The following is a 14,172-nucleotide window of genomic DNA, read 5'->3' as shown; positions in this document are numbered from 1 at the left end:
ACATTTGGAGAAGACTGCCTGTTCCTTACCTAACATCCATTCTCTCAGTCCTTCTTAAAACAACTGTGATTTCATCTGAGTGGCAACATGTCTGACATCTCCCAGCCTCTTTTGCTGCTATGTATATAGCAAATGAGAAGTAGGGATTTAAAGAAGAACTTCTAAAAAAATTTCTTAAAGTGAGATAACTAAACTTGAAGGCAATCCCCATTTTGCCTGTAGCCAATTTTCATCCTTCCTAGAACATGAATTGCTGGGGCCTTGGCTACCATCATGGATTGTAGGGAATCTTAAGGACAGAAACCACACAGTAAGAAATATAATTCTGAGATCTTGATGCAAAATAGCCCTTAGACAGCCCACCTTTGAATTTGACTTTTTTGCACAAGAGAACAAGGCTCTCTTATCCAAATCATGGGTCATTTTGATATTATGAAGAGCAAACAAACTCACTTCTAACTGAAATCACACATTACTATGTGACCATCAAAAGTTATAAGAGTTATTTATTAAGATGGGAAAATGTCCATGATATACAACTAAATAAAATACAGATTTTAAGTGTTAAGAGTATAATTGTTTTATTTAAAAATATCCATTAGGCCTGTTTATAAATATATTTAAACTGCAAATAAATGCACCAAAAATATTCTTTACATGCTTTTTACATCTTTACATGTCATTGTAAAATTTCTTGAAGCTATTCTGTTTTTCAGGTTTTTCTGTATCAAGGTGATTATTTATTGTGCATTATTTGTGAAATAAAGGTTGGAAAAATCATAAAATAAAAGTTATTAAATAATGGAAGTCCTTTAAAGTACCAGGAATTTAGCAGTCTTTTCAGCTAATTGAGTAAATTTGAATTAAAATAATCAACACACACTGTGAAACTATGTTATAAGAAATTAACAGGCTAAATAAACTTACTATGTAATCTCTTACCTGGTAGATAATTATATAGGACAGGGAAAACAAACTATAAAATTAACTCAAAAAATCCTATAAATACTCATATATGTATAAAAAGTACCTTTGTAGCATGCAAGTGTAAGGGCACTTTCTTTGAATTCATTAGAATGAGTGTTGATGCCTGCCCCATGATCTAGAAGAACTCTTGCAACTTCCACATGACCTGCACTGGCTGCTTCCATTAAGGGGGTGTGTCCATTTTCATTATGATCTTCTATATTTGCACCTTCATTAAGCAGCACTTTCACAATGTCAACAAATCCTCCAGCACAGGCGTAAGTTAGTGCAGTATTTCCTAACAAATAGTAAAAAGAAATACAAAATTATGACAAAATATAGTTATGCTTGTGTATTTCTGTAGTTATAGCTTTTCAATTTCCTTACATAACCACTAGAACTATCACCATGGGTTTCTGTTGGTGTCATGTTGATTAGAAGCATCATCCTAATTTTCATGTTAAACATTTTTTAAAATTTAGTATAAAATAATATATATTACAAATGTCCAAATAATCTGAAATGTCCAAAAAAGGCAAACCTGAAGATCCAAGTTAGTGGTTGTTTGATACTGGGCGACTGCAAATGAGCATAAGGAATCTTTTTGTGGTGATGGAAATGTTCTAAAGTTAGATTGCACTGAAGACTGCTCAACTATGTTTTCTAAAAATCAGGTACATATAAAACTGATGAATTTCACGGTATGTAAAATATTCTCAAAAAAAGCCTTGAAAAAGAAAAAGAAGTGGCTACATTTAGACCTCAAGGGTGAGCAGGACCCTATAGATGGGGCAGGTTATTCTTGGGTCAAAGGAAAAACAAGTAAAAGCAAACAAGTACAAGGATGAGCAAGCTGCACATCCCCTCCATAGTAATGCATGTGAAGACATGGTTTTTGGTCTCTCTCTCTAGACTCAATGCTTTGGACTATGAAAGAAAAAATCCTAGGAAAAAATATTTTTAACAAGCTCCCTAAATGATTCTAACATGAAAGCAGTAGGTGTAATTGTTCAAGCAAACAATTAAGTTAATTAAAAATTGAACTTGACCTCAGGCAAGCCCATTCCTCTCTCAAGATGTCTATCCTACTACCTTTTGAAAAATGAAGGTGTTGGAATAATCTGGTACTTTGCAAACTGTGTTCCAAAGAACTTCAAAATCCCCCCTAGATGTTTCTCAGAAACAACAGGGAGAAGGAGATGGAGAGCACCTCAGGACCTTAAGCCCCCACCTCTACCTATCTCCCATATTGTCTGTGTACTATTATTACATCTTTGTTTCCATATGCTCTTGTTAAAATCTGGATTCTCAGATAAGAGCATTCTATTGAACAACAGCAGAATATACATTTTTTCCAAGTGCTCATAGAACATTTTCTTTGAAAATTCAACAAATCTAAAAATCATACTATCTTTTCCAACCACAGTGGTATGAAGCTTGAAATCGGGCATCTCTGATGGGGTTAAATCTCAGCACTATGAAGCTATCACCTGCCACTGCAGATGAGTGATCCCTAGCCAAAGAGTAACTTACATGGCAAAGCAGACCTCTCCTGTCTTGCCCACTGCTCACCTCAGCAGTGTATTTTCAGTCTATTTGTTTGTTCTGTCACCAATCTGTCTCTGGTGAATTCTCTTACCCCCTGCACCTCTGGCCTATGCTCCAGTTCTCATATGCATAAATAAATAAATCTATAAAATAAAACTAGAAATCAACTAACAGGAGAAAAACTACAAAGTTACAAAAACAAGAAAACTAAACAAGACTTTCCTGAAAGAAACTGAGAAATGAAAGTAAAAAAGCGATCTGATATAAAATCAGAATTATTTTAGCTGAAAGCAAATTTCAAAACCCAAGGAATTGGATAATCTCCAAGAATCTTCAGAGAGAATTTTAAAATATCATTGATGGTAGTAACTTCTTTGCTAAGTATTAACAGAACAAGTATGTACATGGCCCTAATGATACTAATCAAAAGCAAGTTATTTAGCATCCTATTTTAAAAATCTTTTGCTGTGATTCTACAATGGATCTCACCTCCATTCTAAAAACTGCCGTGACAAAGCAATGGATTATACAACTTTTTAAATGTTTGTGAATAGTTAATAAAAGAGGAAAAGTGAAATAATATACAAAATTGGATATAGAATATATGTTCAACTATGTAACTTTATACAGAAATATTATAAAGAAAAAGATTAGCATGGTAACAGTGTGAATTTCCATGCCAAACACAGAGCAAGAGTAACTCTATGCTTTCTACTTCTCTATATTTTTCATGTTTTTATTAGATATACTTTCATAAAGAGAAATAAATCTGGTGGTTCTATCAAATGTATTTCTTTTATGTTACTATAAGAGATATTTTCTGATGTAATTAATACAAGGAATGATTTTCAAAAGTTAAAGGATACATACAAAGCTGCCAAATTATAATAAATGACAGGAACAGACCAGTTTTTATATTCCATACTTGTATTTCATATAAAAACAGAAAAAGGAAATGTCAAGGTATTTTTCCTAAAGAAACAACTTAGGGTGTGGAGCAAAAGCTCAGAGGCAGTAGTGGCAGGAGCAGTAGCAACAATAGTTGGGGCTTTTTATTCAATTGTAGCACTGTCATAGCATTTAAATAGTTTATATTCTATTGAATTATAGTTTTAATTATTTTATCTATACCACTTGGTATTGTCTCTGACTCAATACTAACCTACTTGAAGGCAGGTTTTACTTCATATATCCTCCAACTGGCCAAGCACAGAGCTTGCATAAAAATGAAAACAAACAAATACATTTTGATCTAAGTAACTCAAATACCTAAACAATATTCAGCAAGCTTTAAGTGAATCTATATTATTCTTCATTACCACATATATGCCTCTAATACTATGATCTTTTTCGATTTTCTTAATATATCAAGTATTTGCTAAAAACAAAAACGTATTCTTGGAAGCGTCCATTAGAAACATCAAATTTCCACTCTTAATAATTCCTTAGCTTGTTTAATAAGAATCAATGATGGGCCCTCCCTGGTAGCGCAGGAGGTTAAAGCACAGCATTGAGAATCTAAAGCCGCTTCCGCATGAGTTCGATTCCCGCCTGCCCCGGAGGTGACCACATGGCGCGGCAGACCTCTCCTGACCCGCCCATTGCTCCCCTCAGCAGTGTACCTTGTCAATCTGCCTGTTCTGTTCTCCACTCTGTCTATGGTAAAGCCTCTAGAGTCCCTTAGCCTCTGGCCTGTACCCCAGTTCTGTATGCACAAATAAATAAATCTTAAAAAAAAAAAATCAATGCCTTCTTGAAAAATCACATTCAACATTCTAATCATTCAAAATTACCCAATCATTCAGAATATTCAAATCACTCAAAAATTATTTTTCTTCAATACTATACCACTTAAAAACCACTTAATATTTCCTAAATATATTTATTTTTAACTTCTTATACCACTCCTTTACCTTGACAGATTCATTCATAAGATTCATTGTTTTAAGTATACTTTGTCTGACATCTTTTTTCCCTGCATTTTTTAAATTATATTTTTTCCCCACCAGTATCCCTCTTAACCCTTTAAATTCTGTTACTCTCTCTTCTCTCTTAAAAAACCTAACTTCATTTATTACTATCTATATGCTTTTATGTATTTAGCTTTGTCAAATTATCTATATAAACATCAATAGTTACCTTTGTCATTATGATTCGCTTTACTATATGTAATTCCTCGACCTTCCATTTTTCTGTAAACAGCAACATTTTATCTTTCCTAATGGCTGAATAATATTTCATTTACCACGTGACTCAGTGAGACAAATATAAATATCCTCAACATAATTCTTTGAAAATTTTTTCTTTAAAAATACCGGATGGTTTCGTTCATAGTAGGAGTATAATGGACCAGGCGAGAAAATAATAAGAATAATGAATAGCCATATACCAGAGACATTTTGTCGGGGTGGAGTGGGGAATGGGATCAAAAATGGGGGTGGGGGTGGGAGGGAAGTACACGGGACTATGGTAATGGCACACAGGTGACTTGGTGACGGGAAACCCGCGGGGATTACAATTGAGATAAAAAAAAAAAAGTACAAAATGATGTAAAAATAAACTTAAAAAAAAGTTACAACTTGAAAAAAAATTTTTTTTCTTTAAAGGTCATCACCCCTTGGTTTGTTGCTTAATTTTTTTCCATCAAAATTTTACTGATTCGCCATTCATTTGCAAAAATATATAAGCTTGGGAGCTGTCACATTTCTGATCTTCTTTTGAAGATTTCTGTTTATAAAGGAGGGGGTATCACCATCTAATAGTACATAGCACATTAACTGATTGCTTTAAAAGCTCAGCAAACAATTATCATACAAAAATCCAAATTGTTCAGTATCCACTGTTCAACAGTCTCTGCAACTACTTATATTAAATATTACTACAATTAAGACAAAGTGGCTTGCAAAAAACCTAAAATCCCTCCTAGAGGTTTTCTGTGTATTTTATAAATATAATTACTTTTGCATTTAATATTTACTTAACAGTATAGAACATTGATAAGCTTTATCATACTAATAAATGTATTCATTACACCTGACATGAAAAATCTATAGGGTAAATATTTTCAGGTTAATCTAAAGTCAAAGAAATTATACTTAAATGAGATAAAGAACTAAAAGAAATAGTTTTTAATTTTAATCTATTTATTACAGATTTTAGCAAAAGAGAAATTGTCAACAGTAGGAAAATGTTATTCTTGACCTAACAGAATCTAAGAGTGTTTTAAAGATTTTTAAAGATATTAGTCTATATTTTACTCAGATTCTGAACAAAGGCTAAGGGTTTTCTGTAGGTTTACAACTGGTTTGGTTTTCCCTAGGGTTCTTCTTTTTTTTCCCCCACAGGTTACAGTTAATCTTATTAATCTGTTTTCCTCCAAACAATGTATCGTTTTCTACATACCTGTTGCAGACTGGGAGTTGACATCTGCATCATGAAGAAGTAATAATTTCACAATATCTAAATAACCTCCACTGGATGCTGCCATTAGGGGAGTTATATCGCCCTTATTCCCTCGATCTTCAACATTAGCATGCATAGCAAGCAATACCTTTAAAACAAATAGACACACAGGGAGGAACTGTCAATTCTTACTATTAGTAATATTTCTAGAGAATGTACTGAATGTAGGAAGATATACTTTCAGAGGAAAAATGAAAAATAATCACATTTTGGGAAATCATGCCAATATTCACTGCTCAGAACACCAGGCTAGATGTTATATTTTACAATACTATTATTTATTATCTTTAAATAAAGTGAGTAATCATATTAACCACCCTGTTATAAAATAAAACTTCCTTTGTTAAAGGATTTGTATTATGTTTGGGTTATATAAAAGAGAACAACAAAACTATATGCACAAGAGAGAAACTAATTGTTAAACACAGGAGTCCCATAGAATGAGAAAAGTAAGTGAACTGTGGAAATTTGAATGAAATGAAAACAAGTCACTACTATGTATTATAGTTGTATACTGCTAAAAAGCAAATTTTAAATATTATTTCTATGTGTTTCTTATTCATTAGTAGTTTTGAGTAAATGGTAGACAAATGGACATGGCCAGTTGTATGCACAGGCAATAAAGTTAATTATCTACAGTTTCAACTTTACCAACTGCCTAAAAGAAAGACTTTGGCATCAATTAGTTTATTAGCCATAAAAATAGATAAATCATCAAAATACTTCCACAATTTTATCCACTAAGGATAATTTCTGCTTACTTGTGCTAATTCATAATATCCAGCTGAACAAGCCAAACACAGCAGGCTTTCTCCTTCTTCTGTATGTTCATTGACACTTCTGCCTTCATCTAGCAATTTACGAACAGCATTCACATCCCCGTCTGAACAAGCTTCAGCCAGACTGCGACTGCAAATAAAACAATCAAAAATTAATTTACACAGAAAGAGTCAGGGTTCTATAATAATCAATCATACTCCCTTTAAACCTGTGTAAAATAAGCATCATGAAAGTCTCCCCTTCCTCTGCCATCATATCTAAGTGGGGTCTCCCTTAGAACTCGGACAGCTATGGAACCTCTTCATGAGAGGTTAGGCTTTGAAATAACCAATGAGACTAAGAAGCCATTTCAAGCAATGAGGAAAGTTCACAGACTGTGTATTAATGAGATTCAAATACCAAGGATTTGTCACTTATACCACAGTATAGGAGGTGGATGCAGCCATGAATGTAATGCTACAGAAAGCAGATGGATTGAAGAGTTGTGGAACTAAACAGGGCTGTGTTAAGAGAAGATTCTCAAAGACCCCATGCCCACTTAACTGAAAAAAATTTTTGTTCATGGCGTTAAAGAAGACACTGAAGAACATCACCTAGGAGGTAATTTTGAGCAGTGTGGGAAAACTGAAGTGACTTGAAATTGTGACTGATCAAGACAATAGCAAGAACAGAGGCCTTGTAACCTTTGATGATCATGATTTTGTAGACAATGCTGTGAATGTCCACAAATAAGGAAAGTCCTGTCTAACCAAGAGATGGCCAGTGATTCATCCAGCCAAAGAGGTCAGTGTGGTTCTAGAAATTTTGACAGTGGTCATTGAGATGGTTTTGGTGGCAATGTCAACTGGTTATGGAAGAAACTACAGTGGCAAGGTAGCTTTGGTGGAAGCCATGGAAGTGGTGGATATAGTGGCAGTGGTTATCTATAATAGATTTGATAATGATGAAAGCAATTGCAAAGGTGGTAGAAGCTAGAATGGTTTTGGTGTTTACAACAATCAATCTTCAAATTTTGGACCCAGGAAAGGATGAAACTTTGGCAACATAACCTCTCATCCCTATAGTAGTGAAGGATATACTTAGCCAAACCAAAAAATCAAAGTGCTGTGGTGGTACCAGTAGCAGCAATAGCTATGGCAGCAACAGAAGGTTTTCGCTTACTGCCAAGAAATGAAACTTAGCAGAAAGGAGAACCAGAGAAGTGACAGGGAAGCTAGAGGTTACAGCAGACTTGATAACTTAGAGAAGCTCAGTGGTGGCAGAAGACATGTTTTAGACAATACTCACATGTATATGAGCAAAAAAAACAAAAACAAAACCAAAAATACCTTGAGAACAGTATTTGTGACTAATCATTTTAGTTTCTGTTCTGTGGAAAGTATAAAACATTCCAACCAAGGGCTTAATGTATAAATTTTTTTGCACCTATACCGCTGAAATAGTGTAATCATGACAATGAATAAATGTGTATTTTAATAATAATAAATCAAACTATATATAGTCATACATTGAAAAATGTTGATACAGTAAAAAAAAATCATATAAACATCTTTTTCACTAAGTTTCTTTTCTTTCTTTTTTTTTTTTTTAAAGATTTATGCATACAGAACTGGGGTACAGGCCAGAGATGCGGAGGGTGAGAGGGTTCACCAAAGACAGAGTGGGGAACAGAACAGCCAGATCGACAAAGTACACTGCTGAGGGGAGCAGTGGGCGGGTCAGGAGAGGTCTGCCAGACATGTGGATCTCCTCTGGGCAGGCGGGAATCTAACTCATGCGGAAGTGGCTTAAGCTTCTTAGTGCTGTGCTTTAACCCGCTGAGCCAATCTTTATTTGCAATACAAAGTATTTGTGTATGCCAAGCAAGCTAGAAAGGCAATAAACTGAATATGAAAACAACCATTATTTTTACCCTTCAAAATATTCTAAAAGGACCCTCCCTGGTGGTGCAAGGGATTAAGCGCAGCACTATGAAACTATCTAAAGCCACTGGCAGCATGAGTTCAATCCCCGGGCAAGGAGGTGACCCACATGGCGTGGCAGGCCTCCCTCTCCTGTCTTTACCTGCTGCTCTTCTCAGCAGTGTATTACAGTCAATCCGCCTGTCTCTGCTGAATCCTCTCACCCCTCACATCTCTGGCCTATATTCTAGTTTATATATGCATAAATGAATAAAGCTTTAAAAAATTCTAATATATATTAAAATCTTAAATGCCTGTAAAAGCATTAGACAGACAAATTTTTAAACTCTACTAGTAAAATGATTCCCAAAGACATATAGGATATAATCCTATGGATTAAAATTTTATTGAATAACAGTAAGTGAAAAACTAAGTAAAAATGTTAATGCAGAATAATTTTAAAAATTGGTGACTCCAAATTTTAATGTGCCTGCACATCACTGTTTTTGTTAAAATGCACATTCTAATTCAGTAAATCTATGGTAGAATCAGAAATTCTGCATTTTTTAAAATATATTTTTATTTTATATATTTTTTACATCATTTTTCATTTTTTGTACAATGTGTACTTTCCATTCTCCATTATAGTCCCCATGAAATTCCTACCACCAATCAACTGTGCACCATCACCATAGTCTCTGTGCTGTTCCCACCCCTGTTTTGATTCTATCCTCCCTCTCTCTCCCTGCAGAATATCTCTGGTTTATAGTTCTTATTGATTTTGATATTTACTTTATTATAATTACTACTTCTTTTTTTTCTCTCTAATCCTTATTTGGATCCTCTACATCCCTCCTAAGAGTGAAACCATCAGGTGTTTTTCTTTTTGACCATGAAATTCTTCATTTTTAAGGTCTGATGTGGATGCTGAAGCTGTTAGTCCATGAACCATATTTAAATAGCAATCACCTAAATAATTGCGCTGATATTCAAACTGTTACTTTAGAGTTTACTACTGCAATTTTTGGAATAAATAACTTCCTTAAAAATGGAAATTATTTGTTTTGGATTATTGTTCAGTTTGTAGTTCTCACAGACTCTATTATGGTACATTCCACAAGAAAACTCAATGAATGAGTGGAATGCAGAAAATAAAACATGTATTTTATATCTATATAAAAATATATATGTTCTCCTGGTGGTGCAATAGGTTAAAGTGCAGCACTGCAAAGCTAGCTGCAGCCACTTCACCACAAGTTCAGTCTCCCACCAGGGAGGTGACCCATATGGTGCAGACCTTTCCTGTCTTACCTGCTGCTCCCCTTAGTAGTGTATTTCACTACAACTGCCTGTTCTACTCCCCACTCTGTCTCTGGTGAATCATCTCACCACCCCACACCTCTTGCCTGTACCCCAGTTCTTATATGCATAAAGAAACCTTAATATATATATATATGTATATATGTTTATATCCACTCTAATATCCATTTCTTAAAATTTATAAACCCCTCCAAAAGATATGTTTAATCAAAAACTGCTACTTCAACATCACGCAAGAAAGTGTCTAATACTAAAAAAAGTCAATAAACACATACGTGTCCACTTGTCCTGCATTGTGGCTGTTTTCTGCTCTCATTCGTGTCAGTGCAGCAGCAGCTTCATCCAGTGCACAACTTACTGAGGATGTCAGTCTCCGGAGTACCTCAGGGTCTGCAAAAGCTTTACCATCAGCAGTGGACAATTTGCCAATTCCTTCAAGTATGCATCAATCAAGTTGCGCAGAGGAAGAAAAAGCAAAAAATGCAAATTAAAATTACATTTGTAAGCATTGTTATCTAAAATATGTCATAGTCTCCATAGATAAGGCTGACAAAATGCTGGTAATTTTCAATGTGCTACTAATATCAAAAGGCATATCCACCTTTTTTAATCTTCCTACATTCACATGGTATATAATATCTAAATTCAAGTATAACTTAATATGATGCTTTTATCAAATGAATGGTTTGTTTTTTTTTTTTTAAAGATTTGCTTACAGAATGGGTACAGGTCAGAGGTGTGGTGGGTGGTAAGATTCACCAGAGACAGAGTGGGTAGCAGAACAGGCAGATCTACTGAAATATTCTGCTGAGGGGAGCAGCGGGTGGGTCAGGAAAGGTCTGCCACTCCACGTGGGTCAGCTCCCTGGTGGGGGATTGAACTCATGCTGCAGTGGCGTAGGAGAGCTTCATAATGCTGTGCTTTCTTTAACCCATTGCACAACAGGGAGAGCCCTGAATGGTATTTCTTCTAAAATATATAATTATACCATAAGATATCAAGTGCAGGACCCCATTTGTCTATACTAATTTTAGTAATAATAAAATATTAAGTAATATCACAAAATATCCAATTGTGTCTTCTTTTGGTTGAATATCCACCTAGAACTATGTCCTGGGTATGCACTGTAAATTAAGTTTTTTATTTTTATTTTGTGTATTTTTTATGTGCTTAATAAGGTGCCTCATATGAAAATTCCTGTCTTTCAAAGTCCACATGTACCTAAGTTATCCTAAATCTTGTTCTTTAGATTCAGTGAGGAATCTACTGGCATAACAGAAAATTTAGCTGATAAAATCACTACCTATTATTGCTGAAAATGAGAATATTCAGTAAGATTTTGAAGAACTCTCCGCCTCCCCCAAAAGGGGAAAACTTGCCCAATAAAATACAGAGTGTATTATGATATGGTGCAAGCCAAAATACAAAACTAACACTGAAAAAGGATAATTATATCAAGGCTATATAACAGAGACCCCTCCCTCAAAAATATCCTAGATCATTTGTAAATTGAATATATGATAAAGACTACAATTCATCAGTAGAGACCAGAGTGCTTATTTCATAAGAACTATTCATATTGGCTACCATGTGAAACTGAGTAAGAACTCCAATTTATATCATTCACAAAAATAAATGCCAGGTAGATTTATGACCTAAATGTAAAAAACTAAACCTAAAAAATATATTATACTATGTAGTATTTGTTATCATGTAGAACTTTTATAATACTTAGTGTACACAACATAAATTTTTTTAATTTCAGTAAAATTCTACATAAAGTTATACATGTAAAAAACTGGAAAAAAAACAATTTCCAGTGACTTATCTCACTCATAAAGAGCTACTAAATAATTTATATGGATAATATATAATGATTATAAATTATGAAATTGACCAAAAAAAAATTGGTTGGGGTGTACGGTCCTTTCAAAAACCATTGATAGACCTGTTGGGGGCACCAATTTGGTAATAGTTGTCAACATTTTTAATGTAAACATGCTTTGATCTAGTGATAACTACTCTTATCAGAATCTGTCCTCTGAAGACAGCTGTACAAGTAAGAAAGTCACAAATATTTAAGGATATAAACTGCAGCATTATTTCTGATATTAAAAACCTAAAAATATGGACTTTCCTCAAAAAAAAAAAAAGAGCTACCATATGCAAACCTTTGCATGCTTCTGGAGTATTTCCTAAAGAATATGAAAACACACATTTGAAAAGATATAAGCACGCTTTATTTTCAATGCACCATTATTCACAATAGCTAAGAGAGGGAAACAACCCAAGTGTCCAAGATGATGGGTGAATAGATAAAAATATATACCTGTTTGGACACACAGAGGAATACTAGTCAGCCATAAAACAGAATATCTTGCTATTTTCTTTTTAAAGATCTATTTACTTATGCATACAGAACTGGGGTATAGGCCAGAGGTACAGGAGGTGAGAGGATTCACCAGAAACAGTGGGGAGCAAAACAGGCAGATGGATGAAGTACACTGCTGAAGGGAGCAGCAGGCGGGTCAGGAGAGGTCTGCCGCACCATGTAGGTCACCTCCCTGGCTAGGGATCGAACTCATGCTGCAGTGGACATGACTAGCTTCATGGTGCAGCACTTTAACCCACTGAGCCACCTGGGAGGGCCCTAATTAATTCATTTTTAATTGAAGTCATATTTGGTAACCCCCACCAGGTGTTGACACTGTAGTGTCCCTACCACCAAATGACTCATAGTCCACCACCACAGTCAATTGTGCTTCCTTCCCGCTTCAGTCTTATTCCCTCCCTGACCCCTAAAACTAACTTCATGTTTGTTTTATAGCCAACTTTCAAGTGTCAGTTTTAAACCTGCCTTTATCTGATCCTTAGTTATTCTATATTCCATATATTAGTGACACCGTCTGGTATTTACCTTTCTGCTGACTTATTTCACTTAGCATTATCCCTTCCAGCTTCATCCAGGTTGCTGCAAATGGCCTATATTTATCATTTTTTTATTACTGAATAGTCTACTGTGCATATAAACATCTTCTTGATCCACTCATTTGCTTTTGGGCATTTAGGTTGTTTCCATAATTTGGCTGTAGTAAGTAGCAGTGTAATAGAAAAAGGTCTGCAATTTTCCTTTCAAATTAGTGTTTTTCATTTTTCTGGTAAATGCCAAGAACTGGCTGTATGGCAAATCCATTTTAATGTTTTCAGGCACCTCTATACTGCTTTTCATAAGGGCTGGATCATAATGCATTCATAATAGTAGTATAGGTGCTTTCCCTTTTCTCCACATTCTTGCCAGTACCTGTTTCTGACCTTTTTGATATGGGCCATTCTCACAGGTGTGAGATGGTATCTCACTGTGGTCTTGATTTGCATTTCTATGATGATAAATGATGACAAACATTGAATGCCTCCTGGAGAATGTCTATTCAGTTCTTCTGCCCATTTTTTGATTGGGTTATTTGCTTTTTTGGTTGTTGTTCATTTGTATCAGTTCCTTGTAGGTGTTCAGTATCAGACCCTTGTCAGATACATGGTATACACTTATTTTCTCCCACTCAGTACGGTATCTTTTAATTATGGTTTCTATTGCTATACAGAAGCTTTTAAATTTAATGTAGTCCCAGTTGTTTATGTTCTTGTTTGTTACTCTTGCTATTGGGGATGAATCCCTAAAGACATCACTGAAGCTTATGTAGTAAAATGTTTTGCCTATGTTTTCTTTTATGTATTTTATGTTTCAGGTCTTAGATCCATCTTTTAGCCATCCTGAATTGATTTTTTTGTGTGTGGTGTGAGATAGTGGTCAAATTCCACTCTTTTGTGTGCTGCTGTCCAGTTTTCCCAACAGCATTTACTGAAGAAGCTACCCTTGTTCCAGAACAAGGACAGATTAGATTATCTTTTGTGTGTGTGTGTGTGTGTGTGTGTGCCTTAGATTATCTTTCCATACAGGTGTGGGTTTGTTTCTAGACTCTCAATCCTATTCCATTGGTCTGTCTGCCTAATTTTGTTTCAGCAGCAGGCTACTTTAATTATTATGGACTTATAATCTGAAGTCTCATAAGTGTGATGACTCAATTTTTTTGTTAGAGTTGTTTTTGCTATTTGGGATCTTTTGTGATTCCATATGAATTTCAGTACTGTTCGTTCCAGTTCTCTCAAAAATGCCATGGGTATTTTTTTTTTTTTTTAA

At 34.8% G+C, this 14,172-nt stretch overlaps 1 protein-coding gene across 9 annotated transcripts in view; it reads right to left on the bottom strand.

Annotated features, from left to right (window-relative positions):
* LOC101623890 (ankyrin repeat and KH domain-containing protein 1) overlaps positions 1-14,172 on the bottom strand; it is a 130,459-nt gene that overhangs the window by 83,542 nt on the left and 32,745 nt on the right. For all 9 annotated transcript variants that reach the window (XM_012727829.1, XM_012727830.1, XM_012727833.1 and 6 more), the window contains exons 3-6: positions 10,253-10,409; positions 6,738-6,885; positions 5,917-6,064; positions 1,031-1,264 (exon numbers count right to left, since the gene is read on the bottom strand). In XM_012727829.1, the coding sequence (XP_012583283.1) occupies positions 1,031-1,264; positions 5,917-6,064; positions 6,738-6,885; positions 10,253-10,409 (687 nt within the window). The remainder of the gene's footprint in view (positions 1-1,030; positions 1,265-5,916; positions 6,065-6,737; positions 6,886-10,252; positions 10,410-14,172) is intronic.

The sequence above is a fragment of the Condylura cristata genome, unplaced genomic scaffold (genome assembly GCF_000260355.1).
Source record: "Condylura cristata isolate star-nosed mole 26May11 unplaced genomic scaffold, ConCri1.0 scaffold00021, whole genome shotgun sequence".
Classification (NCBI taxonomy): Eukaryota; Metazoa; Chordata; class Mammalia; order Eulipotyphla; family Talpidae; genus Condylura; species Condylura cristata.
The sequence above is the reverse complement of the archived record's forward strand: the minus strand, read 5'-3'. Positions and strand labels throughout refer to the sequence as shown.